Source organism: Macrobrachium nipponense, chromosome 19 (genome assembly GCF_015104395.2).
Source record: "Macrobrachium nipponense isolate FS-2020 chromosome 19, ASM1510439v2, whole genome shotgun sequence".
Taxonomy (NCBI): domain Eukaryota; kingdom Metazoa; phylum Arthropoda; class Malacostraca; order Decapoda; family Palaemonidae; genus Macrobrachium; species Macrobrachium nipponense.
This window is the reverse complement of record NC_061088.1, coordinates 55,449,722-55,475,356: the sequence shown is the minus strand read 5'-3', so window position 1 is coordinate 55,475,356 and position 25,635 is coordinate 55,449,722. Positions and strand designations below refer to the sequence as shown.

The 25,635-nt window shown below is 41.4% G+C and overlaps 1 protein-coding gene across 4 annotated transcripts in view; it reads right to left on the bottom strand.

Moving 5' to 3' along the window:
* LOC135217090 (NSFL1 cofactor p47-like) overlaps nt 1–25,635 on the bottom strand; it is a 139,885-nt gene that overhangs the window by 87,304 nt on the left and 26,946 nt on the right. For all 4 annotated transcript variants that reach the window (XM_064252792.1, XM_064252800.1, XM_064252776.1 and 1 more), the window contains exon 3: nt 4,953–5,105. In XM_064252792.1, the coding sequence (XP_064108862.1) occupies nt 4,953–5,098 (146 nt within the window). In that variant the 5' untranslated portion in view covers nt 5,099–5,105. The remainder of the gene's footprint in view (nt 1–4,952; nt 5,106–25,635) is intronic.

The window sequence follows — 25,635 nt, the reverse complement described above, 5'->3', positions numbered from 1 at the left end:
GTGGTGCGGCATGGGGAGGCAGCCAGGTCGGACACGAAAGCGGCCAAAGCCTTTATTAAGACGTTCGACGAGATGACGATCAACGAAGGCTACAGTTCTCAGCAAGTCTTCAACTGTGATGAGAATGGCCTTTTTTGGAAAAAAAATACCTCGTCGGACGTACATCACGGAGGAAGAGAAGAAGCTACCCGGGCATAAGCCTACATAAGACAGGCTTACGTTTGCACTTTGTTCGAACGCCAGTGGGGATTGCAAGGTGAAGCCCCTACTTGTCTATCATTCAGACTCCTCGAGCCTTCAAGGCCCACAAAGTGCTAAAGGAGAAGCTTCCAGTGATGTGGAGGGCTAATGCGAAAGCCTGGGTAACGAGACTTTTGCTCACCGAGTGGGTAAATCTGTGTTTCAGCCCAGCAGTGAAGAAACTCTTGGAAGAGAAGCACCTCCCTCTGAAATGTCTGCTGTTGTTGGACAATGCCCCTGCGCACCCTCCTGGCCTCAAGGAAGATATCCTAACAGAGTATTCTTTCATCAAGGTTCTTTATCTTCCGCCTAACACCACCCCTCTCCTCCAGCCTATGGACCAGCAAGTGGTATCGAACTTCAAGAAGCTGTATACGAAACATCTTTTCAAGAGATGTTTCGACATTACCGATACCACAAACCTTACCTTGCGTGAATTTTGGAAGGAGCATTTCGACATCGTCATATGTATCCGACTCATCGATCAAGCTTGGCAGGAGGCTTCGAGGCAAACCTTGAATTCTTTGTGGAGGAAACTCTGGCCTGATGCCGTATCCACCCGAGACTTCGAGGGATTCGACGTGGGCGAAGCTGGTGCAGATTCAGAAACTGTTGACGATCCTGAAACTGTTTCACAACCAGATCTTGACGAGATCGTTGCACTCAGGAAGTCCTTGGACGACATCAATGACCTTCTTGAGGAGCACCAAGAGGACTTACGATAGATGACCTGAAGGAGTTGGAGGCCATGCAACATAACATCGTTCAAGAAGAGTTATTTAGCAGCGGCAAGGAGGAGGAGGGTGACCCTATGACAACGGCAGAAATTAAGGATGCTCTAGCTGCTTTTCATACAGTGCAATCATTTGTAGAAAAGACACCCCCCGAAAAGGCTTACACAGGTCGTATGCTTGCGCAGTTCGATGACGTTTGCCTGAGTCGTTTCAGGAATATTGTCAAAAGCAGGCAGAAGCAATCTTCCTTGGATAGTTATTTTTTAAAGAGGCCTTTCGTAGGAGTAAGCAAACAGGAAGATCCAAGTGATACTACAAAAAAACAGAGCAAGTTGAATGTGGTGAAGAAATTGAAATTTTGTATAAAAAATAGTACATAAAAATAAAAAAAGAAAAGAAAAAAAGAAAAAAGAAAAGAAATTTAATTTAAAGTTTTATGTCAAGTTAAGTGTTAACATTTTGTGCCATTTGTTAATGTGTTTCGTAAAGTTTAGTGTTAATGTTTCCTGACATTTTTTAATGTTTTGTAAAGTTAAGTGTACAAGTTTTCTGCCATTTGTCCTCCTCCTCTGTCGCCACTTTCGGAAGGTAAGGTTCCACATTTTACTACATACGTACATATGTACGTACAGTATTTCTTGTATACCATGTACACTAATACACTTTATTTACAGGTATGTAGTACATATTAGTATTACAGGCGGCCCTCGGTTAGCGGCAGGGGTTCAGTTCCTGGCTGCTGACGCTAAGTGATTTCCGACGCTATGCGATTTTAAAGCCCACTGCCACCGCACCCCTTCTTTCGATATTCTAGACCAGTTAACAGCACCCCGTGATGGCAAAATAAGTACAATTATATTTATGCAGTATAGCACATACCATGGAATTTACTGTACAGTATTACTGTACAGTTCATTATAGTATTATAAATACTGTAAAGTGAAAAAAGCCTAGCTTTAATCCTTTGGGTGTCTAGAGTATGTAAAGATATAATAAGGTTTTATAAGTACAGTGTACAGGTAGCTGTAGTGTTTAAGATAGATAATTCGTCTTACGATAATCCGATTTTATGAGAGACCAAATTACAATAGCCTAACTTTATCCCATATTCTAGTTACACAAGTTCAAAACCAGCAAAAGAGAATTATGAAAGTATAGTTTTAACGTTATACTCATTGCGTAAACGTGTACAGCCATGAACAACCGAACGAGAAATTACTTTTTTTTTCTAAGTACAACCGAATTCGATAACATCCGTTTGGCTTGTATTTCAATCATCGTACTGTAGAATAGAACTGAGATATCTTAATGTAATAACTTTATTCGCTATAGATCAAAGATCAATATAGATCAAAGGTAAACCGGGAAATATACTGTTAAATTTAAATCTAGTTATAACTGAAGCTCAGAAAACTGTTAAACTTGCTAATGACTATTATTGTGCATCGGCAATAAGGATAAAACTCCAGTAAACGTGTGACATCAAACAAATCGTAGATAAAATTGAGATAAAATAATTTTAATCAAAACTACTATGCTTGAAAGAACACGTTTTATGTTGGTTTCACACCGGTATAAGATAAATAACATAAAGTTTGTATTACAATGATATAAAGGAAAATTGCGACCGGAATCACGTAATTTTTTTTAAGCAATAAACATGCCGCCAACGTAATCTGTTAATGAAAAAAAAATGAGTTCACAACCACAACGAGACATATTCAATTCATATTTCCACCTAAAAACACGTCGTATAGGAAAAATAACTGTCTCATATAAGTCAAGTATTCGTTTATGAACTAGAAGCAAGAAATTCGCTCAAAATTGCGTTAAATATGGCGAAACAAACTCGTATTTGCCATCAGCTGATTTGAAACCAAAACATCGGCCGCTCCACGGAATACTGGCTTAGATTTGCCATAGTATTTTATAATACAATAATATGAGAATACATACAATATTATTGGATACAGTGAAGTAATGTTTAACTTTTTAAAGGATTTATGGAAAAGATGCATAATTAATAAAATAACACCATGCATTTCTCGGAACAGTGGAGGACAAGAACGAACATGAAAAAACATCCTCTGACAATGTGGAGGGTAGCTACAAAAGATGCCTTAATTTGTATCATATTTATGTACAAAAATAAAAATACCCTTTACATAATATATTTTCATACATATTTTAAACATAGAAGCACGAAAAATTTGCACTCTTTTTAACTCGATATTTTCGAAAGAGCGACAGGTGGCGGCTTACAAGAACGAATATGAAAAAACATCCTATTTGATATCGTGAAGGGCAGTTTCAAAAGCTGCCTTTGTATCATATTTCTGTGCAGAAATAAAAATACCCTATACGTAATACATTTTCATAGACATTTTAACCATAAAAGCTAAGGCATATATTTTATCCTAATACCTATGTAATAACTCTCTATAAATTTCTTGATACAAATGTATGTACTCGTTAGACATAACGGCACTATTGGCGCTGTTGACCGAAAATTGTGCCATAAAAATACCTCAAAATGCCTTATTTTTTTAATGAATATTTTTGACGACAGCTGTAAAACCGATTCGCCGCTGAGCGATTGCGCCGTTAACCGTGGGCCACCTGTATATGTAGTTTAAGTTAGGTATTGAATGGTCCAAATTGTTGTATTTCATTGTTTATTGGTCAATTTAGCTTTATTGTAAAATTTACTGGGGTGTTTTTGTAGGGCTTGGACCGAATTAGGCAATTTACGTACACGTAAAATGCGGTTAAAGATACGAAAAACTCAGGTTACAAAGGCTGCCTCTGAACGGATTAATTTCGTATCCTGAGGTACCACAGTATATATATTTATGTCAGGAATAACTATCCTTTGCATGATCAATATGATAATTCATTATATAATTCCTTTTATTTAATACTCTGAGAAAGTTATAAATGGTTTGACACACATTAAATCTGATTTTCTTTTAGCATTACATCAAAACGCCAAATTAAAGTCTTCGAATGTTACGTGGAGCTGAAAGTAGTTTTTATTATCTCTGGTTGTGCGCTGACCATAATTTGTCAGCTGATAACTCTTCATTTACGATTCACAAAGAAGCATGTGTTCTTTTTATTCTTTGGGGAAAATGATGCAGTAAACTGAAAAACTTAGTGAAGGACAAAAAAAATTTGAGAATTAAATACCATAAAATAGAAAATGAATCAAAGACTGCACTCATCAAAGCTATCAAATATTTTATAGAATTCTTCTTCTGTTTTAACATCATTTTATGTTTCATTATAGCCGTTGGTACGTATCTCCATTAGGTAAAGATAGATTAAAGAACAGAAATCAATGGTTATTACCTATACTGTTCAGTAGTTTGTGGTTGAAGTGAGATAATAAAAATGCTTACTATATTGTGCGCTAGTTAAAAGTGGTTGCTTGGCAATGTTTCAGTATGTATTCAGTAGTGTTGACAAAACAATATAAACAAAGCTTCTTTTTTTTATAGTTAATTTAATAATTATTTGTAATGAGTACATACTCATTATTTATACATTTTATAGGCATATTCTAAGCTTTTAGCTTCTTAGTTTTAGATGTCAGAATCTTAGAATAGGCTACAGTAGTGAATGCTAAAATAGCCAGAATCAAAATTCAACATTATAAGGGATATACATACGCTAAAATCCTAATATAGACAATAAAAATGGGGTTGAACATTACATAAAGTTGACTATTACTCAAGTATATACAGTATTTTGCCTCTTTGGAGTCCTATTTCTTCCGTCCCCTAGAGCATGCATTGTAAACCTGGAAATAATTTCTGATAAATATAATTGAAAAGCATTGCAAACTCGGAACATCATAAGTGCAACCATCGTAATTAGACAATCACATTGAGGATAATGTAGCCATTGTATTTTTGAGACCCCTTTTGGTCAAGACATTCTTTTACTATGCATTTTGTAATACTATACCATACTTACTCTTTGGCAGATTTGAAGAGTTTGGCCACCATATCTGATTTCTTTTTTGGAGGCCCTAAAACTTGCTGACCAGAATGTGTGGAGCCACCTGCATAAAAGGCCTGACCACTTTCATCCTCACTACTGTCACTTTCTTGTCCTATCATATTGATTCTGAATATACAAAGAGAAATTACGGGACATCAGTATCCTAACATCTTGTAAATAATACACTATTTATGTACTGATTTAGAGAAACAAAAATCTTAACCAAGAAGGGATTCATATTTCAGATGACAACTATAAACCTAAAAAATCACAAATCTCAGAGAGAATTTATAGTTTTCAGATATACAAACCTGAAGTCTTTTATATGGCTATATTATCAGCAAAAGCTCATCCAGTTACTGAAGTATGGAAAAAAGGTAGTCAACTACCAGCACATAACAAATAATGGCACTTTTTCCCTTGGCTACAAAGAAAATTGCAGACTGGTTTGATGTTTTATATGAATATAAAAATATGTCTTAAATATACTATGGACAACCACCCCTTCAACAAGAGATATTGTGCAAGGATCATAACTGGTGTTTATCTCCCATCCGGATATGTCAGCTTCTTGATCACATTTGCAGGCAGGGGAAAAATGACTCATATAACCACCAGTACTGTACATCATGGAATACGTCATGATGAGCAAAAGAGGGCCCTTTCCAAGGCATAGCTTGTTTCTCACTTTCTGACTTCTGCTTGTTTGCTGCCCCTCTACTCTCTACCTTTGCCACTACATATAGTATACTATACCAATTACTACTCCAATTCCCAATGATTCAAGCAAACATCTGCAATACCACAAGTAGGCATTATGTAATCCTGATCAACTTGAGAAGTTTGGAAATATCTTGAAAAAACAATAGATTACATAAAACATCCACAAAAGGCTTGATACGCTTTTATGTAAAATTAAAATGAATGTAATTTCACTTGTAAAATAAAAATCAATGTAATTTCACTTGACTATAAAATATTAATGTTTCTTCAAATTAAACTTGTAAAAAATTACTAGTATTAATACTAGCCCGCCTGGATGTAAACATTCCACTTTGCCTTTCGCCCCAGGTTTCAGATTGGGGGGTGGCATGAGGTGGGCATTATGCATGCAATATGTATGCAAACCCTCCATCCTTTACAATAGGATGACTCACTTATTGGAGGGAGGAATCTGAGTGAGTCTCTTGAACTAACTGCAGTTCAGCACACCTGGGCTACACCTCCTGGTCAAAAGGGTGAGGAAGAGTGCCCCGTCACTGAATATTTGACAGAGCATAAGAACTGCAGGATCAAGAGTCGGATTTCTGGACCTTTTAGAATGAGAGAGGAATCGTAACTAATACAAAAAAGGCTAGGAAGAATATTAAGAGTCAGAGGCATTTGGGCAAAGATCCAAGAAAGGTTTGCCTTATTGCCAGAGTCTCCTTCCTCCCCTTGCTAAAGGAAGGAGTGGGATTGCTTCTATGATTCTAACAAGAAAAATAGAAAGGAAGCTCAATGTGTAGACTTACCACATCAGATCCCAATCCAGTAAGTGTAGGTAGGTCAGAGTCTTATTATCAACCCAAAGAAAGAAGGAGAAGGACAAGGAAGGAGGAGGAGGAGAGGCCAGTCACTCTCAAATCCTTCTCACCTCTAAAAAGTTAAGTATATCTTAGTTTTACCAGACCACTGAGCTGATTAACAGCTCTCCTAGGGCTGGCCCGAAGGATTAGATATATTTACGTGGCTAGGAACCAATTGGTCACCTAGCAACGGGACCTACAACTTATTGTGGGATCCGAACCACACTATATCGAGAAATGAACTTCTATCACCAGAAATAAATTTCTCTGATTCCGTTCTCACCTCTAGAACTGCACACCTTGGGTGAGATGCAACTTGTCCTCTTAAAGGAGCCTGGTAAGAAAACAACTTGTTGAGCAGCCACTAAAGGCCCGAGCGAGGAAAGGACCGGACCACTGGTACCGTGCACTCTTGTGGAAAGTGTACAGGTGACGTCATCACCAGCTGCAAAGAACTTCCTCCAGATCTTCTCACAAAACCAGGAGAAAGACATCTCAAAAACTTCTCCCTTGGTGAGTCAGTATTGGAGAAAGGTTACTGACATTCATATCAAGGATGTCGTCTTCTGAAGGTACAGCAACACTCTAACAGGACAAAGTAATGACTGCTCTGGATCACCAATTACAAAGTTCAAGGTGCAGAGGATCATGAAGGCCTTTAATCTGTCAACAGGTGCCAAATGATTTGGACTTCATTATTATATCCAAGACAAGGTTCAGACATTGATACCTGGCTTTTCATGGGTGATATTAAAAAAGGTACATGCAAATCGTCTATTTTCCTCACCAGTGCCAAAGACAACATGTGGTTTGGAAAAACAAAACTCTGTCTGATGACTCTCACAAGGGCATGTGCACCCTAAATGAGTCAAATGGCACCTAGAGGCCTGAGGTCCCTGTAATGGCAATACAGAGAGAAGTTTCTCATCAGCACTTGAATCTCGACTGAGGAGAAACAATACTACGTATATGCAGTCCCCGATTATCAGCAACCGGCTTTATGGTGCTTGTTTAGTGCCCAAATTATTGACAACAAAATCTGAATATCAGCACCGTTAACCCTTAAACGCCGAGTGGACATATTTTACGTCTACATTTTTTGTCTCTCGGGTGCTGAATGGACGTATTTTACGTCGACATACATAAGTTTTTTAAAAATTTGCTGAAAAATACTTGTAGGCCTACCAGCCGAAAACTCTTGAATCACGCGCCTTGGGGGATGCTGGGAGTGCACGGATCATAGTGTTTAGTGGTGAATTTATGAAAAAACTTTTTCCTTATGTCCGAGCGGTAACTTCCGAAAAAAATCATACATGCGATTGTGGTAATGTTTGCACCATTTTAAAATTAGCCGTTACATAGTTTTATATATGGAAATGTGCACAATTTCATGCACAATACAACTAAAAACAACCCATGGTTGTAGCTTTTATCAGTTTTGAAATATTTTCATATAAAAAATGATAAGTGACAAATTTTCAACCTTCGATCAACTTTGACTCTACCGAAATGGTAAAAAAACGCAATTGTAAGCTAAAACTCTTATATTCTAGTAATATTCAATCATTTACCTTCATTTTGCAACAAATTGGAAGTCTCTAGCACAATATTTTGATTTATGGTGAATTTATGAAAAAACTTTTTCCTTACGTCCGCGCGGTAACTCTTCCGAAAAAAATCATACATGCGATTGTGGTAATGTTTGCACCATTTTAAATTAGCCGTTACATAAAGTTTTATATATGAAAATGTGCGCAATTTCATGTAGAATACAACAATAAATAATTGAAGGTTGTAACTTTACTCATTTTCGAAATATTTGCATATAAATCACGATAAATAGAAAAAAACCACGTTCGGTCAACTTTGACTCTACCGAAATGGTAGAAAAACGCAATTGTAAGCTAAAACTCTTACAGTCTAGTAATATTCAGTCATTTATCTTCATCTTGAAACAAATTCGAAGTCTCTAGCACAATATTTAGATTTATGGTAAATTTAAAAAGAAAAACTTTCCTTCCCTCCGCGCGCGGATTCTCCGCCACAAATCTCCGAAATGCGTACGTCCCATTCTCGGAATATTTGCTCCGTTTCATATTAGACATTTCATAGAGTTTTATATATGAAAATGTGCGCATTTTCATGTAGAATAAAACGAAAAATATTTGAAGGTTGTAGCTTTTCTAATTTCCGAAATAATTGCATATGAATAAAAAATATATAAAAAAATTCGACATTCGGTCAACTTTAACTCATCAGATATGGTCGAAAACTGCAATTGTAAGCTAATACTCTTACAGTATAGTAATATTCAATCATTTGTCCTCATTTTGAAAGAAATTGGAAGTCTCTAGGACAATATTTAGATTTATGGTGAATTTTTGAAAAAAATATATGTTTATGTCCGCGTGTTACGAATTCATGCATTATTTTGTGATAATATTTTCTCTGTGTTGCTTTTATCGTTTTACAATGTGTTATATACTAAAATGATTGCAATTTAGTGTACATTACAACGAAAAAAATGTGCATAGCGCGATTTGAATACAATTATATATGAAATTTTGTTTTTGCTCTATCATATATCACATTATTTATATATGATAATGATAATTTTTTTCATTTCTGATGGTTGCATACTAAACTTCAGGCAATGACAAAAAAAAAAAAAGGAGCCAAAAAAGAACTCTTAATCTTGAAAACTAAGCGCGCTGTGATTTTTTGAAAAAAATATTTTTCCCGCTTCCGCGCTCACTCCGAGACCGCCTTGGCACATGGAAGACAATTTTTAATATACCCCTTCAGCGTTTAAGGGTTAAGTGCCGAAAAATGATATTGTTATGATACAATAAAGTTTGTTCATACTTACCTGGCAGATATATATTTAGCTGTATTCTCCGAAGTCTGACAGAATTTCAAAACTTACGACACACGCAGTGGTCAGCCAGGTGGTTAGTACCCATTCCCGCCTCTGGGAGGCGGGTATCAGGAACCATTCCCATTTTCTATTCAGATTTTCTAGTGCCACTGTCCCCTGAGGGGAGGTGGGTGGGTACTTGATTATATATATCTGCCAGGTAAGTATGAACAAACTTTATTGTATCATAACAATATCATTTTGTTCATGAAACTTACCTGTCAGATATATATATAGCTGAATCCCACCATTGGAGGTGGGAAGGGACAGAATAGAATTATTTAGGAAACAAATTGCATGCAGATGATTGACATCTTGGTTCCTTACCTGTTAACATAGCTGACTTCCTGATTACTGTCATCCAAGTCTGCTTCTGCTTTACTAGAGTCTCCAGCAAGGTAGTGACCTGTATAGCTGTGAGTTCTAGATGATCTGTCAACGGGGGGTGACCACAATGTGACTAGACCATATTGACCATACTATGAGGGCAAAGAACCAAAAACCACCACCTGACCTAGCCTATCAAAAGTTAACCCCACATAACTTTAGGCTAAAGAAAGGGAAGTCCGCCTTAGGCGGCCTACCCCAGAACCATAACCCAATACAACAAAATTAAAAGCTCACCTAACCATTTTCTATAGAATAGGATGAGTACTACTTCCTGCCCCCAAGATTGTATCTGCGGAAATGTATGACCCTAGCGAGCAGCAGTTCTCATATGTCGTCTTCACATCCCGCAGGTAGTGTAAAGCGAACACAGAGTTGCTTCACCAAAAGGTGGCACTCAGGATGTCACTGAGTGTCATGTTCTTTTGAAATGCCACAGAGGTCGCAACAGCTCTCACCTCATGAGCATTAACTTTCAAAAGTCCAAGATCACCATCTCGACAGGACGAATGAGCCTCCTTGATGGTGCTCCTCAAAAAGAACGCCAGTGCGTTCTTTGACATCGGTAAGTCTGGTCTCTTGACGGGACACCACAGATTGTTCGAAGGACCTCGACACTGTTTAGTCCTTTCTAAATAAAACTTTAGAGCCCTGACAGGGCACAGGACTCTCTCTGGTTCTTGTCCAATGATTTCTGCTATCCCCTTGATGTCGAAGCTCTTGGGCCAAGGGTTGGACAGATTTTCATTCTTCGCTAAAAATGAAGGGCTTAAGGAACATACTGCATTATGTCCTCTAAAGCCCACATGTTTACTGATGGCTTGAACCTTCACTAACCCTCTTTGCTGTAGCCAGAACGGTTAGGAAAATAGCCTTCCTTGTCATGTCCTTTAAAGAAGCAGCATGTAAAGGTTCGAAAGGACTCGACATCAGGAACTTTAAAACTACATCTAAGTTCCATAACGGAATCTTAGGTTGCGGCACTTTCGAGGTTTCAAAAGACCTCAAAAGATCGTGAAGGTCTTTTGTTGTTAGACAGATCTAAACCTCTGTGTTGGAAGACTGTCGACAACATGTTCTTGTAACCTCTAATCGTGGGAACAGCGAGCTTGTCGACATTCCTCAGATGGAGGAGGAAATCAGCAATCTGATTCACAGAGGTTGTGGAGGAGGAAATACCTTTCTTCCTACACCATCTCCTGAAGACAGCCCACTTTGATTGGTAAACTGCACAAGAGGAAGCTCTTCTTGCGTTGGCAATAGCTCTTGCCACAGGTCTTGAAAACCCTCTCGCTCTGGCTAACTTCTCGATAGTCTGAACGCAGTCAGACTCAGAGCGGAGAAGTTTCTGTGGTACCTCTCAAAGTGGGGTTGTCTGAGTAGATTGACTCTCTCTGGCAGGGTCCTTAGGAAGTCCACTAGGAAGGACATGACCTCTGTGAACCAGTCGCTTGAAGGCCAAAACGGGGCGATTAGCGTCATCCTCGCTCCCTCTGACGCCGCAAACTTCCTGATCACTTCTCCCAGGAGTTTGAACAGGGGAAAGGCGTAGACGTCCATCCCCGTCCAATCCCATAGGATGGCGTCTATTGCTACTGCTCCTGGGTCGAGAACAGGGGAGCAGTAAATAGGAAGTCTCTTCGTCTTCGATGTTGCGAAGAGATCTACCAAGGGGCGTCCCCATAGTCTCCACAACTCTTGGCAAACTTCTAGATGAAGAGTCCATTCGGTCACCAGCAGTTGCTGCCGACGGCTGAGAAGATCCGCACGGACGTTCTGAACTCCTGAAACGAACCTCGTCAGGATCGTTACGTTCCGCGCTTTTGCCCAAAGCAGGATCTCTCTCGCTATCTCGAACAGGGACCGAGAGTGTGTTCCTCCCTGCTTCTTGATATACGCAAGAGCCGTGGTATTGTCAGAGTTGATCTGGACAACTCGGCCAATAACTCGTCCTTCGAAGAACTGGAGAGCCAACCAAATTGCTTCCAATTCTTTGAGGTTTATGTGCCAGGACATCTGTTCCCCTTTCCAGATGCCTGACACTTCTTCCTTTCCCAGTGTTGCTCCCCAACCCGCTGTGGACGCGTCTGAGAACAACACTAGGTCGGGGCTCAGAAGGCTGAGAGACAACCCTTCTGCAAGCTTGACGGGATCGTGCCACCACTTCAGGCGATCCTTGACCGACTGAGAGATGCTCAAGGTCGCATCTATTTCTTCCTTGTGTTTCCAGTTCTCCGCTAGGAAAAACTGGAGCGGTCTGAGGTGCAGCCTCCCTAGGGAAACAAACTTCTCCAGTGAGGAAATGGTCCCCAGCAGACTCATCCATTCCTTCGCCAAGCATGTTTCCTTCCCCAAGAAGGTTGACACTTTTCCTAAGCAGTTCTGCTGACGTTTCAGGGATGGAAAAGCTCGAAAAGCCGCTGAATCCATCTGAATCCCCAGATACACAATGGACTGTGTAGGGATCAGATGGGACTTTTCGAAGTTGACTAGCAGGCCTAGGGCCTTCGTCAGCTGCAATGTCATATGAAGGTCCTCCAGACACCTCAACTCCGACAATGACCGAATGAGCCAATCGTCTAGGTAAAGCGAGACTCTTATCCTTGAGAGGTGAAGCCATTTCGCCACATTTCGCATAAGAAGCGTGAACACCATAGGTGCTGTGCTTAGCTCGAAGCAGAGAGCTCTGAATTGGAAAACTTGTCCCTTTAAGACGAACCTCAGGAACTTCCTTGACTGAGGATGGATCGGGACGTGGAAGTAGGCGTCTTGGAGGTCCAAAGACACCATCCAGTCCCCTGGTCTTAAAGCTCCTAGAACAGACTGAGACATTTCCATCTTGAACTTTTCCTTATTTACAAAAAGGTTCAGCCTGCTGACGTCCAGGACAGGTCTCCATCCCCCAGACTGCTTCGGAACCAGGAACAACCTGTTGTAGAAGCCTGGGGAATCTAGCGTTAGAACCTGTTCTACGGCTCTCTTCTCTATCATCTGCTTGAGCAGGTCGAGCAGGATCTGTTGCTTCGTAGGCTGGTAGGAGGGCGACAGATTTATGGGCTTCATGCTCAATGGTGGCGTCGAGAGAAAAGGGATCATGTATCCTCTCTCGATGATCTCGAGGGACCAGCTGTCCGTCCCTCTTACTTTCCAAGCTTCTGCAAAGGATAAGAGTCTTGCTCCGACCGGTGTCTGAAGGCCCGAGACGTCACTTCTTCCCCTTGGGTTTAGAAGGGGTTCTGCCTCTAGAGAAGCCTCTTCCTCGAGGAGACGCTCTCGAGGAAGCTCCACCACGAAAGGGCTTAAGCTTCTTGGGAGCCTGTGCGAGCCGAGTAAAAGATTGGGCCGCAGGACGTCTAGAAGACTGGGCCAAGAGGTCCTGTGTCGCCTTTTCCTGAAGACTAACCGACAGATCCTTCACCATCGACTGCGGGAAGAGATGGGAAGAAAGAGGGGCGAACAACAACTCTGCCCTCTGTGCAGGAGACACCAACTTTGCCGTGAAGTTGCAGTACAACGCACGTTTCTTCAGGAGGCCCTAGAGAAGTGGGATGCCAGCTCATCAGAACCCTCCCTGACTGCCTTATCCATGCATGCTAATACGCTGGATAACTCCTCGAGAGAAAGCGAGTCAGGGCTCCGAGACTGCAGGTCCAGGGCCCCCAAACACCAATCTAGGAAGTTAAAAACTTCCAACGTCCTGAACAGCCCTTTTAGATGGTGATCGAGTTCCGACAGCGTCCAGGAAACCTTAGCCGAGGAAAGGAGAGATCTCCTCGGAGCATCTACCAGGCTGGCAAAATCTCCCTGGGAAGAGGAAGGAACTCTCAACCCCGCTTCCTCTCCCGTCTCATACCAAATACCAGCTCTTCCGCTTAACCTTGCTGGAGGTAGGGCAAAGGAAGTCTTGCCTTGCGCCTTCCTGGAGTCCATCCAGTCATGGATCCTCTTGAATGCTCTCTTCGTAGAGAGCGAAGTGGCCATCTTAACGAAACCAGGCACCTTCCTCGTCTTCGACGAAGCCAACTGCGAAGGAGGAGAGCGAGGGACTGTGGGCTGAAACTTGTCGGCAAACAAGTCTTTCAGAAGGCGGGTAAACACCTTGTAATCTGAAGATGATGACGAAGCAGGCTCTTCTTTATCCGCAGGCTGCGAGTCACCCGAGACTCTCCCTCCTCCACGGGAACAGCAGAAGGGTCCTTAACAGATCGCGAAGCAATCAAACCCTGAGGCCCCCCTCGTAAAAGGGGTCTCCTACCTGAAGGAGGGTCCAAAGAAGAAAGTCGGGTATGCTTAACGGCAAACTCCGAAGCTTTACGAAGTTCCGGTAAAGGAGCGTCCTGAACAGCGTCCTTGTGGGCGTCCTCACGAGCGTCTTGACGTGCAGAGCGTCGAGCATGCTGAAAAGCGTCCTCGCAAGCGTCCTGCCGAGCGTCATGATGTGCAGAGCGTCGAGCGTCCTGAAAAACGTCCTCGCAAGCGTCCTGCCGAGCGTCTCGATGTGTTGAACGTCGAGCGTCCTGAAAACCATCCTCGCGAGCATCCTGCCGAGCGTCTTGATGCATAGAGCGCCAAGCGTCCTTGCGAGCGCCCCGAAGAGGAGAGCGACGAGCGTCAAGAAAAACGTCCTGGCGAGCTTCCTGACGTGACGCGGAAGACACAGAAGCGTTAACATGAGCAACCTGAGAGGCGTCCTGGCGAGCCGCGCGCCGCTCATGAAGCGCGCGAGCATCATAAGATGACGTACAGCGATCGTCGTCAAAACAAGCCTTACGGACTTTCCTTGCCTCCTGCCAAAGACGACGGCCGCCTGTGCGACATCTTGCGTTTTTGTAACTCTCATCGACACTTCTAGAAACGCACTCAAAAAGAACGCCTGTGCGTTCTTGGGCGCAGGTTGAGAAGGAGGACGTGAAGCGTCCTCTTCTCTAAAACCTCTCTTGAGAGGGCGAGAGTCCTTCCGAGAGCTCCAACCCCAGCGCGGGGGAGGAAGCCTCGGACGACGAGAAACAATCCTTAAGGATTCGTGCCCGTGCACGATCCTTGGCAGCATGGGAAGCGTCAACAGGTTCTGCCGAAGGGACGCCAGATCGGTGGGGAGTCCCCGTAACCCTCCTTCGGCTTTCGACTTGCCCACTCCCTGAGTCCTGGGAATCCAACAGAGGTCTAGACCTAGAGGAGTTATAGGGCCGATCTGACGCCCCCTCCACAACACTAGGGGCACTAACACCATCACCACACTTCACAACACTGGATTGGAGCGCGAGCACTTTTGACTCCATAATAGTTGAAAGGGCACTCCCTTCTACAGACACAACCTCAGTGCCCGAAGGCAACACTGCAGGGTTAGGTACAACAAAGTCTACAGGAGGGTTAGCAGGAGACAAAATACTACCCTGACTTCTGTTAATTGAAGCACTCCTGGAGGAAGACCTGATTCTATCACGCTCTAACTTTTGCATGTATGAATCATACGCCTTCCATTCAAGATCAGTCAAATTCTGACACTCCTTACATCTATCATCCAACAAACAAACATGGCCCCTACACCTCGTGCATACTGAGTGAGGGTCTACCGAAGCTTTCGGAAGCCTCACCTTACATTCTTGTACACAACACACTCTGAAACTAGCAGAACTAGATCCAGACATCTTATTCAAAGAACAGTCTAAGCCAAAATCAAATCAAACCACGGTAGCGTATGCCTAGCCACAAATCCAAGTCAATAAACCAAAAAGCAATCAGGATACTCCAGCAGCAATAAAGTTTCAAAATCCTAAGACGGAGGTACTGAAAACAGGTGTTAACAGTACCAGCGACAGAGAAAATCTGAATAGAAAATGGGAATGGTTCCTGATACCCACCTCTCAGCGGCGGGAATGGGTACTAACCACCTGGCTGACCACTGCGTGTGTCGTAAGTTTTGAAATTCTGTTGGACTTCGGAGGATACAGCTACAGGCAGTCCCCGGGTTACGACGGGGGTTCCATTCTTGAGACGCGTCGTAACCCGAAAATCGTCGTAAGCCGAAACGACATTTGGAAATATGTCTTAAACTAATAAAAAAGTTATAAAAACCTTACTTGTAATCCTTTGGTTACACTACATGTTGTTTCCTGTAGTTTTATGTACAACCTGGAGTTATTTTCATAAAAAAATGCTGGTTCTTGAAGGTAAAAACTATTGTAATCCTCTGGTGACACTACATTCTTGAAGTTTTATGTACAACCTGGAGTGATTTTGCCAAATCTTGAGGGCTACAAGAACATTTGATTACTATTTACGTATCATATAGACTAATTAAAGTAAACATATCTTTAAATAGGCTTATATATTAGTATCAACGAAACATTTCCTGGCATGAGTCAGAGGCTGTTTAATGAAATGAACACTTCTCTGTCCTATCTGTTCACCATTGTTGCCAAGACCTTTCTCTCTCTCTCTCTCTCTCTCTCTCTCTCTCTCTCTCTCTCTCTCTCTCTCTCTCTCTCTATACGATTTTACGATGTGATAGTTGTATAGGCGACCGATAAATGGCGTTCAGTCTGTTTGTTGGTGCTGCATCGTTAACACGTCGTTGTTAAGTTCGTCGTATTTGTGCCTATTTTTCATGTTATTTTGTCTATTTTATTATTAACCATGGGTCCCAAAGCTAAAGACAAAGCAGGTGATAAGAAAAATCCCAAGAAAATTATTTCGATGGAAGCAAAACATGAAATTATAGCAAAGCATGAACGTGGCATTCGTATCGTCGATTTGGCAAACGAGTATGGTCGAAATCCTTCTACAATATCCACGATCATCAAGCAGAAGGAAGCTATAAAAACCTTCCAAAGGCATCACCATTATTTCTAAACTATGAACTGATTAAAAAATATAAATAAAAATTAGTTTAGCAATGTTATTTCATTTGTGTTTATTACGTAGTTATTAGTGTACATACGTAAATAAAAAGAGAGCAAATCGTTCCCTGCCACCCTTCCCTACCTCCTCCCCCTGCTGGCCTCACGTCATCTTTCGCTGTGATAAGTAAAATTCCCTTTTTTTTTTTATTGTGTGTTATTACTCGTTTATTTGTGTACAAATTGTGTATATTATATGTAATTTAGCTGTGTTTAGGTGTGGTTTCATAGCACTAGAACGGATTAATACATATTACATTATTTCAAATAGGAAAAAATGGTTTGAGATACAACTGTTTTGATATACGACGATGGTAACGGAACAAATTAAATTCGTATGTCAAGGTTCCAGTTACTGGATAATGTCTCTCTTTGGATACTTCGATTTTGCCAAATCTTGAGGGCTACAAGAACAGTTGATTACTATTTACGTATCATATAGACTAATTAAAGTAAACGTATCTTTAAATAGGCTTATATTATTAGTATCAACAAAACATTTACTGGCATGAGTCAAAGGCCGTTTAACGAAACGAACACTTCTCTGTCCTTAACTCGGAGCGTCGGAAGACACCTCCCTCTCTCTCTCTCTCTCTCTCTCTCTCTCTCTCTCGTTCTTCTCCACTCTCTCTCTCCTTCGTCTCTCTCCTCTCCTCTACTCTCTCTCTCTCTCTGATCAAATTACTGGATAATGTCTCTCTTTGGATACTTGGAATTTGCGTTGTAATCTAACCAGAAACTTTGTTTTGTTATTATTACTGGAAACAAGCAATGATTTTTTCATTATTTGCGCTTTTGGACTGTTATATGTAAACTTTGCGCACCGCAAGCTAGTATGTATTCATTCGCTTGGAAACTAGTTCCGCATATGAGGTGTCACTAAAAAAATTCAAAAAATACGACATAAAAAGTGTCGAAAATCATCATAACCTCAAAATTTTTGTTGTAATCTAACCAGACACTTATTTTTATTAATACACTGTGCTAAACTAAAAAAGATTTTTATCATAGTATGCGTTTTTTAAAAGCGTCGTTAACTCGGAGCGTCGGAAGGGTCAGCGTCGTAACCTCGGAACAAGCGTCGTAACCCAGGACAGATTTTTCCATTGAATATTTAAGAAAAAGCGTCGTAACCTCGGAACGTCGTAAGCCGGAACCGTCGTAACCCGGGGACCGCCTGTATATATATATCTGACAGGTAAGTTTCATGAACAAATTGACAATTTTCGCTTATCATCAAGCCATCGGAACGGAAACCCCCACCATTAACCGGGGACTGCCTGTACTTATGTGTGACAAGGGCAAATGTGGACCTACATCTTTCACAGTTGAATTGGAGAGAAGTAACTCTCGTGATTCAGACCCGAGAAAAAGGCCTGTCAATGACACCACCCTACGTAGGTAGATGGCTTCAACCCCTGGAATGTTACAGAGGACTGAAAGTTATCCAGATATTTCTATTGCCGGTCGGGGAGATAGCCTATGCTTGCAAGAAAAGCTGGATAGTCTTTCAGCCATGAAGACATGGGGATTGTACTGCCTGAGGAACCACTTGCCTCCCTGACACTGAAGGTTGGGACAAGAAGGAACTCTTGTTGCCTTGGAAGCAGGGTTGGGTAAGTTGGGCGAGAGGCTAAGTCTTCTGTCATTTATTTTCAATTCGGAATTAACAGTGTTAGTTGAACACCTTACAAATTAGAAAAATGTAGAGTAGACAAAAACTGTTGATTTTGTCTGAAAAAATCATTCTGAGTCATAGCAATGGCCCATGGGTCAGGTGCAATGGAGCAGAAGACCTACAGACTTATGTTGTACTAAGGGTAAACACAAAGATGATAAGGAGTCTGCTGAAACATATCTCTGTCTGATGATTCTTGCAAGGGCAAGTGCAGAGCACGAGACAGGAACCCTAAACAAGAGTCAAATGCCACCCATAGACCTTAGGTCTCTGTGATGGCCAGATAGAGAGGTTTCTCTTCTCATTAGTAGTTAACCCTCAACTGAGGAGAAACAATACTCAGACAAACTATCTCTGTGTGAGATAACAGTACCCTGCCCCTCACTCGAAGCTGGAGGCTCCTCACTCGACGCTGGAGGCTGAGTTGCTTCTTAGTACATTTCATCTTGAAATGTGTTTGGCTGATGGAGCTATCGAGTGCACAACAGTTACCCTCGTGTACCTCCATGTTAACGGCAACAGGAGGAAATAAAACCCTCTTGTTTGGTGATAAATGCCACTACTGTGGTGTTTTTACTTTACAATGCCACTGGGTGCCTCAAAATCAAATTCTGAAACTCTCGGGAGACTCAAAAGGTTGCCTTAAGTTTCAGGATATTAATGAGGAGGTACTTGTCATCTTGGTCACACCTGAAGACAAAGGTCCTGCAGGTATGTGTCTATTACTTGGTTGGTGCATTCAATAACAGACACATTTCACAAGGAGAATAACACACATATTTAACAAGGAGAATATATACATTCTCCTTGTGAAGTGAGTCTGTTATTGGATGCACCAACCAAGTAACAGGTGCATACCTGCAGGACCAATGTCTTCAGGTGTGTGACCAAGATGACAAGTGCCTCCTCATTAATATCCTGAAAGTTCAGATACGAAATGTATTACTTGAATAACATCCTACTTCAAATAAACCCAAAATTACTAACCTATTACTGTATTAATCTTTGAGGTTATATTATTATCATCATTTCAAAGTCATCTTAAAACATTTTGCCATTAAAAATATATACCTACAACCAATAACAGAAAGAGAGAGAGAGAGAGAGAGAGAGAGAGAGAGAGAGAGAGAGAGAGAGAGAGAGAGAGAGAGAGAGCACTGGCCATATATCTGACCATCAAGAGTTAAATTATTATGAATTATTTCTGAGACAGAGAGAATAATAATGGAGAGAGAGAGAGAGAGAGAGAGAGAGAGAGAGAGAGAGAGAGAGAGAGAGAGAGAGAGAGAGTAACTCCTAGACTCTTTGGCGTTTTTCGGAGATTTTTCGGCGATATTCGGCACGAAGCTCCTTCCCCTATGCCAATTCGTATATCGAACTGCCATTTACTCCCCCACCCACCTTCCTCCAAGTAAATAAAAAGACTGGGAATCACTATTTTTTTAAAAATCTTATTAATATTTTAAAAATTAGTTATAAGGTAAATCATTTATTTATACTCCAAAACAAATAAACATACTTAAGTGAGAGAGAGAGAGAGAGAGCCAGAGAGAGAGAGATGAGAGAGAGAGAGATCGAAGAGAGACGAGAGAGAGAGAGAGAGAGAGAGAGAGAGAGAAATTGCATGATCTGGTGGGGGCAACACACTCCCCCTCCTGTCACATTACTTGATATATTTGACAGCTGTTAGACCCCAGCCATCTCAGCTTGGCTAACTGGAGTTCAAAGACAAGATGGGGGTAGAATGGATTTTCTTTCATTCTTACATAATTTTTTTTATTTATAAACTAAAATCCTGCTAATTCACTTTATTATTTTCTTTAATGAATGGATATTATTGCTGTTTACATTAATAGCATTGATATCTGAAAATAAGTAAATCATTTATTTAATATACAAAAACATACATCTCTGTAAGAGAGAGAGAGAGAGAGAGAGAGAGAGAGAGATTAGCATAGTATTTCTGTAAAATACTTTCACATATGATTTTTGTAATTAAGAGTTATTATTATTATTATTTTTTTTTTTTTTTTTTTTTGCTCTATCACAGTCCTCCAATTAGACTGGGTGGTATTTATAGTGTGGGGTTGCATCCTGCCTCCTTAGGAGTCCATCACTTTTCTTACTATGTGCACCGTTTCTAGGATCACACTCTTCTGCATGAGTCCTGGAGCTACTTCAGCCTCTAGTTTTTCTAGATTCCTTTTCAGGGATCTTGGGATCGTGCCTAGTGCTCCTATGATTATGGGTACGATTTCCACTGGCATATCCCATATTCTTCTTATTTCTATTTTCAGATCTTGATACGTATCCCTTTTTTCCCTTTCTTTCTCTTCAACTCTGGTGTCCCATGGTATTGCGACATCAATGAGTGATACTTTCTTCTTGACTTTGTCAATCAACGTCACGTCTGGACTATTTGCACGTATCACCCTATCCGTTCTGATACCATAGTCCCAGAGGATCTTTGCCTGATCGTTTTCTATTACTCCCTCTGGTTGGTGCTCATACCACTTATTACTGCAAGGTAGCTGATGTTTCTTGCACAGGCTCCAGTGGAGGGCTTTTGCCACTGAATCATGCCTCTTTTTGTACTGGTTCTGTGCAAGTGCCAGGCATTCGTTTGCTATGTGGTTTATGGTTTCATTTTTCGTATTGCACTTCCTACATATGGGAGAGATGTTATTTCCGTCTATCGTTCTTTGAACATATCTGGTTCTAAGGGCCTGATCTTGTGCCGCTGTTATCATTCCTTCAGTTTCCTTCTTTAGCTCTCCCCTCTGTAGCCATTGCCATGTGTCATCGCTGGCTAGTTCTTTAGTCTGTCTCATGTATTGTCCGTGCATTGGTTTGTTGTGCCAGTCCTCTGTTCTGTCTGTCATTCTCCTGTCTCTGTATATTTCTGGGTCTTCGTCTACTTTTATTAGTCCTTCTTCCCATGCACTCTTTAGCCACTCGTCTTCACTGGTTTTCAGATATTGCCCCAGTGCTCTGTTTTCGATGTTGACGCAGTCCTCTATACTTAATAGTCCTCTCCCTCCTTCCTTTCGTGTTATGTATAGTCTGTCCGTATTTGCTCTTGGGTGTAGTGCTTTGTGTATTGTCATATGTTTCCTGGTTTTCTGATCTATGCTGCGGAGTTCTGCCTTCGTCCATTCCACTATACCTGCGCTGTATCTGATTACTGGCACTGCCCATGTGTTTATGGCTTTTATCATATTTCCGGCATTGAGTTTTGACTTGAGTATTGCCTTGAGTCTCTGCATATATTCTTTCCTGATCGTGTCCTTCATCTCTTGGTGTTTTATATCCCCTCCTTCCATTATTCCCAGGTATTTGTATCCTGTCTCATCTATGTGTTTGATGTTGCTCCCATCTGGTAGCTTTATCCCTTCAGTTCTCATTACTTTGCCATTTTGTATGTTGACTAAGGCACATTTTTCTATTCCAAACTCCATCCTGATGTCCCCAGATACAATCCTTACAGTCTGGATTAGGGTATCTATTTCCTTGATGCTCTTACCATACAGCTTGATGTCGTCCATGAACATCAGATGGTTGATTCTGCTGCCTCTTTTCTTGAGTTGGTACCCGGCATCCATCTTCTGTAGTACTTTTGTCATGGGAATCATGGCTACTACAAAGAGTAGTGGGGCAGTGAGTCTCCCTGGAAGATCCCTCTCCAGATATTAACCTCTGCTAGTCTTATTCCAGAGCTTGTAAGTATTGTATTCCAGTTGCGCATTGTATTTTTGAGGAAGCTGATGGTGTTTTCCTCTGCCCCATATATTTTCAGGCATTCTATTAGCCATGTGTGTGGTATCATGGTCTAAGGCTTTTTTCTTATTGTCGTAATCCATGCCATGCTTAGGTTGGTTTTCCTTCTCCTACTGTTCTTCATTACCATTTTGTCTATCAGGAGCTGGTCTTTTGTGCCCCTACACTTCCTTCTGCATCCTTTCTGTTGGTGGGGGATGGTGTTTGTCTCCTCTAGGTAATTGTATAGCCTTTCACTGATGATACCTGTTAGTAACTTCCTTATAATTATTATTATTATTATTTATTTTTTTTTTTTTTGCTCTAGTCCTCCAATTCGACTAGGTGGTATTTATAGTGTGGGGTTATTATTATTATTATTATTATTATTATTATTATTATTATTATCATCATTTGTAAATATTAATAAACATATACATACATGTACCATACAAATATCTCATCTCAGTAGAGAGAGAGAGAGAGAGAGAGAGAGAGAGAGAGAGAGAGAGAGAGAGAGAGAGAGAGAGAGAGAGAGAGAGAGAGAGAGAGGGAGACTCCCTCCCTCCTGTCACATTACTTGATATATTTAACAGCTGTTGGACCTCAGCTTGGACCTGGAGTTCGAAAAAAAGATGCGCGAAGACCGAGATTTCTTTCATTCTTACATATTTTTTTTAAATTTATAAACTAAAATCTTACTAATTCACTGTAGTGTTTTCTTTAATGAATTGATTGCTCTTTATATTAATATTAATATTTGAAAATTAGTAAAATGATATTGTTATTGTACAATAAAGTTTCATACATACTTACCTGGCAGATATATACTTAGCTATAGACTCCGTCGTCCCCGATAGAAATTCGAATTTCGCGGCACACGCCACAGGTAGGTAGGTCAGGTGATCTACCGGCCTTGCCGCGGGTGGCAGGAATAGGAACTATTACCTTCTAAGGACAGATTTTTCTCTTCCACCTGTCTCCTGAGGGGAGGCTGGGTGGGCCATTCAATCGTATATATCTGCCAGGTAAGTATGTATGAAACTTTATTGTACAATAACAATATCATTTTCATACATTCAACTTCTCTGTCAGATATATACTTAGCTGATTGGCACCTTTGGCGGTGGGTAAGAGACAGCTAATTACTGATTAGACAGGTAAACAACATACGTTGTAGGTAATAGATAAATAAAACCTTGGTTCCTATGTGTTTAGACGAAGGGTTGACTTCCTAGCTATTGCTAGGTGTCTGCTTCGTCTCAAGAGCCTCAGCGAGGATGTGACCTACGGCTAAGAGTTCTTGTAGATCTGTCAATGGGGTCTTATCCACTTACTCGACAGAATATAATGGTCATTTGTCAATGGGGTCTTATCCACTTACATGACAATACACCTATGCCTAGGAGCATAACCAAAAAAAAAAAACACTATGTTAACATAAAAATTAACTCACTTAGTTAAGGATCAGTGTCGGCTCCCTATCCCAGCAACGTATCCGTAGACACGTAAAACCAAGAGAGAAGGATCTCGTAGGTCAACTTGACCTCCTTCGTGCAAAGGGAAGTCAACCCAGAGTTGCATCTCCCTTAAGTTACAGCTAATATGTCCTTCACGACATATTGTTATGTAACGAACAAGAATTCATAAAAGGTCGCACTTCAAGCGCTTTTAATTCTCAGCTGTTTGAAGGAATCATCAAGTCATTCATGAAGTGCTTTTAGCGATCACACTTATTTCAAAGAAGACCAGGGCTTCCTTTGAAATGGATCTTTCTGGATGAAGCCTAGAGCCTGGCTTGCGCCTGGGTGGCGCCTCGAGTCTGGTTGGAGCCTCGGAGCCTGGTTGGAGCCTCGAGCCTGGCTGGCGCCTCGCGCCTGCCTGACACTTGGTTGGCCGCCTAGCTCCTGGAAGGCGCTTTTTGCCTGACTCATGGCTGGCGCCTCGCGCCTGGAAGTAGCTTCGCGCCTGGCTCCAGACTGGCACTATTTGGGTCTGGCCCCATGGCTGACTCCTCTCCACTTGCTGGAGCTTCGAGCTTGGTAGAGTCCCGAGGATGTCTGGCGATGCCCACATCAGACACTCTTATCTGTCTGACTTGTTCGCCTCCAGCGCATCTGCGCTAGGTTGGAGGCCCCCTCTTTCTCTTCATCAGACAATGACAGTGTTCCTTGAAACTGTCTGCCTCTGGCGTTTTTTTTTTACGCCTGTTTTGGCATTTGGCGCCTGGTTGGCGCTACATTGTCGAAAGTCCTGAAACTCCACAATGGTTATCAGGAGATTGGAGAAGGTGGAAGAAATTCTTCCACTTTGAGCTTCTGGCCTCTCCGGCAAGGGAAGGTGATTGTAGTAAACTACATCCATTAGACGATAGGACATCTAACAGTACGAGAGATAAGAGTCTTCCTCCGAGGAGGATCCTTCTTGAATCCTTCCGTTGCTAACGAGACTCTTCTTACTTGCTGATGAAGTTCCTCTTGCAGAATCTTCCCTATCCTTGTCCGAAGGAAGGGAAGGGGCTTGGAAGTCGAAGGAGACTCCGAGCTGAAATTGGGAGGACTCCTGATTTCTAGCTCTTTACTGTATCTCTCTGAATACCTTCTGGGAAGCATTTCGAACCCTCATCGCATCCCAAAGACTTTGTAGGCAAAAAACATTTAAACCATCTCTTCTTATGTAGGTGAAAACGTAAGTACCCTGCCTGGGCAACGAAACTTCTATCTGAAATCGTTGAGTCAGGAATAGAGGGTTTTAGTTCTCTTGCCAGACATACTATGTGGGCTGGGAAGAACCCATTGCCGAGTCTCCAATTAAATCTGATGCGAGATTCCAATGCACAAAAAATTCACCTGTCTTCTTGGTAGTTTAAGGACCAAGAGAAAACAAAGAATTCCCTCATAAAATTTCTCAAAGAAGTTTGATGAGGAGCAGTTCCATCTTGTCGGAACACGGAATCTGAAGCCACAAAAGATCCCATTCGAAGTACATGATATCCTACTCTTGTCGTATTGAGGTATCGTATCAGATCCTGAAGATCTTAATCCTCTGCTATCTCTAATTCTCCTTGTATAGACAGAGTATAGCCTTTTACTGTGCTCTTTTGATAGCAGATATATAAAGTGAAATTCTTGCCTTCCCTCTGAAAAGGAAGAAAAAACCTCTATATGTGGTTCACAGAGGTATCGGAAGAGGACAGTTTCCTCTTCCATCAAACACGATCTGCAGCAATTCTATGTCCTGGCTATGAACTATTGTCATTCACCTTTAAAAATCTCTCATTCATGTCCACTTCTGGTCAGTCTGCACGAAGACTGACTCAGAGTGGAGAGGTTGTTAAGGTCCATTTGTAATAGATGCTTATAGAATATTAGACTGTCTTGGAAAAGACTTCCAAAACATGCTGTGAGAAGAACGTGACCTCTGTGAATCCAACCTCTAAGGCCAAAATGAG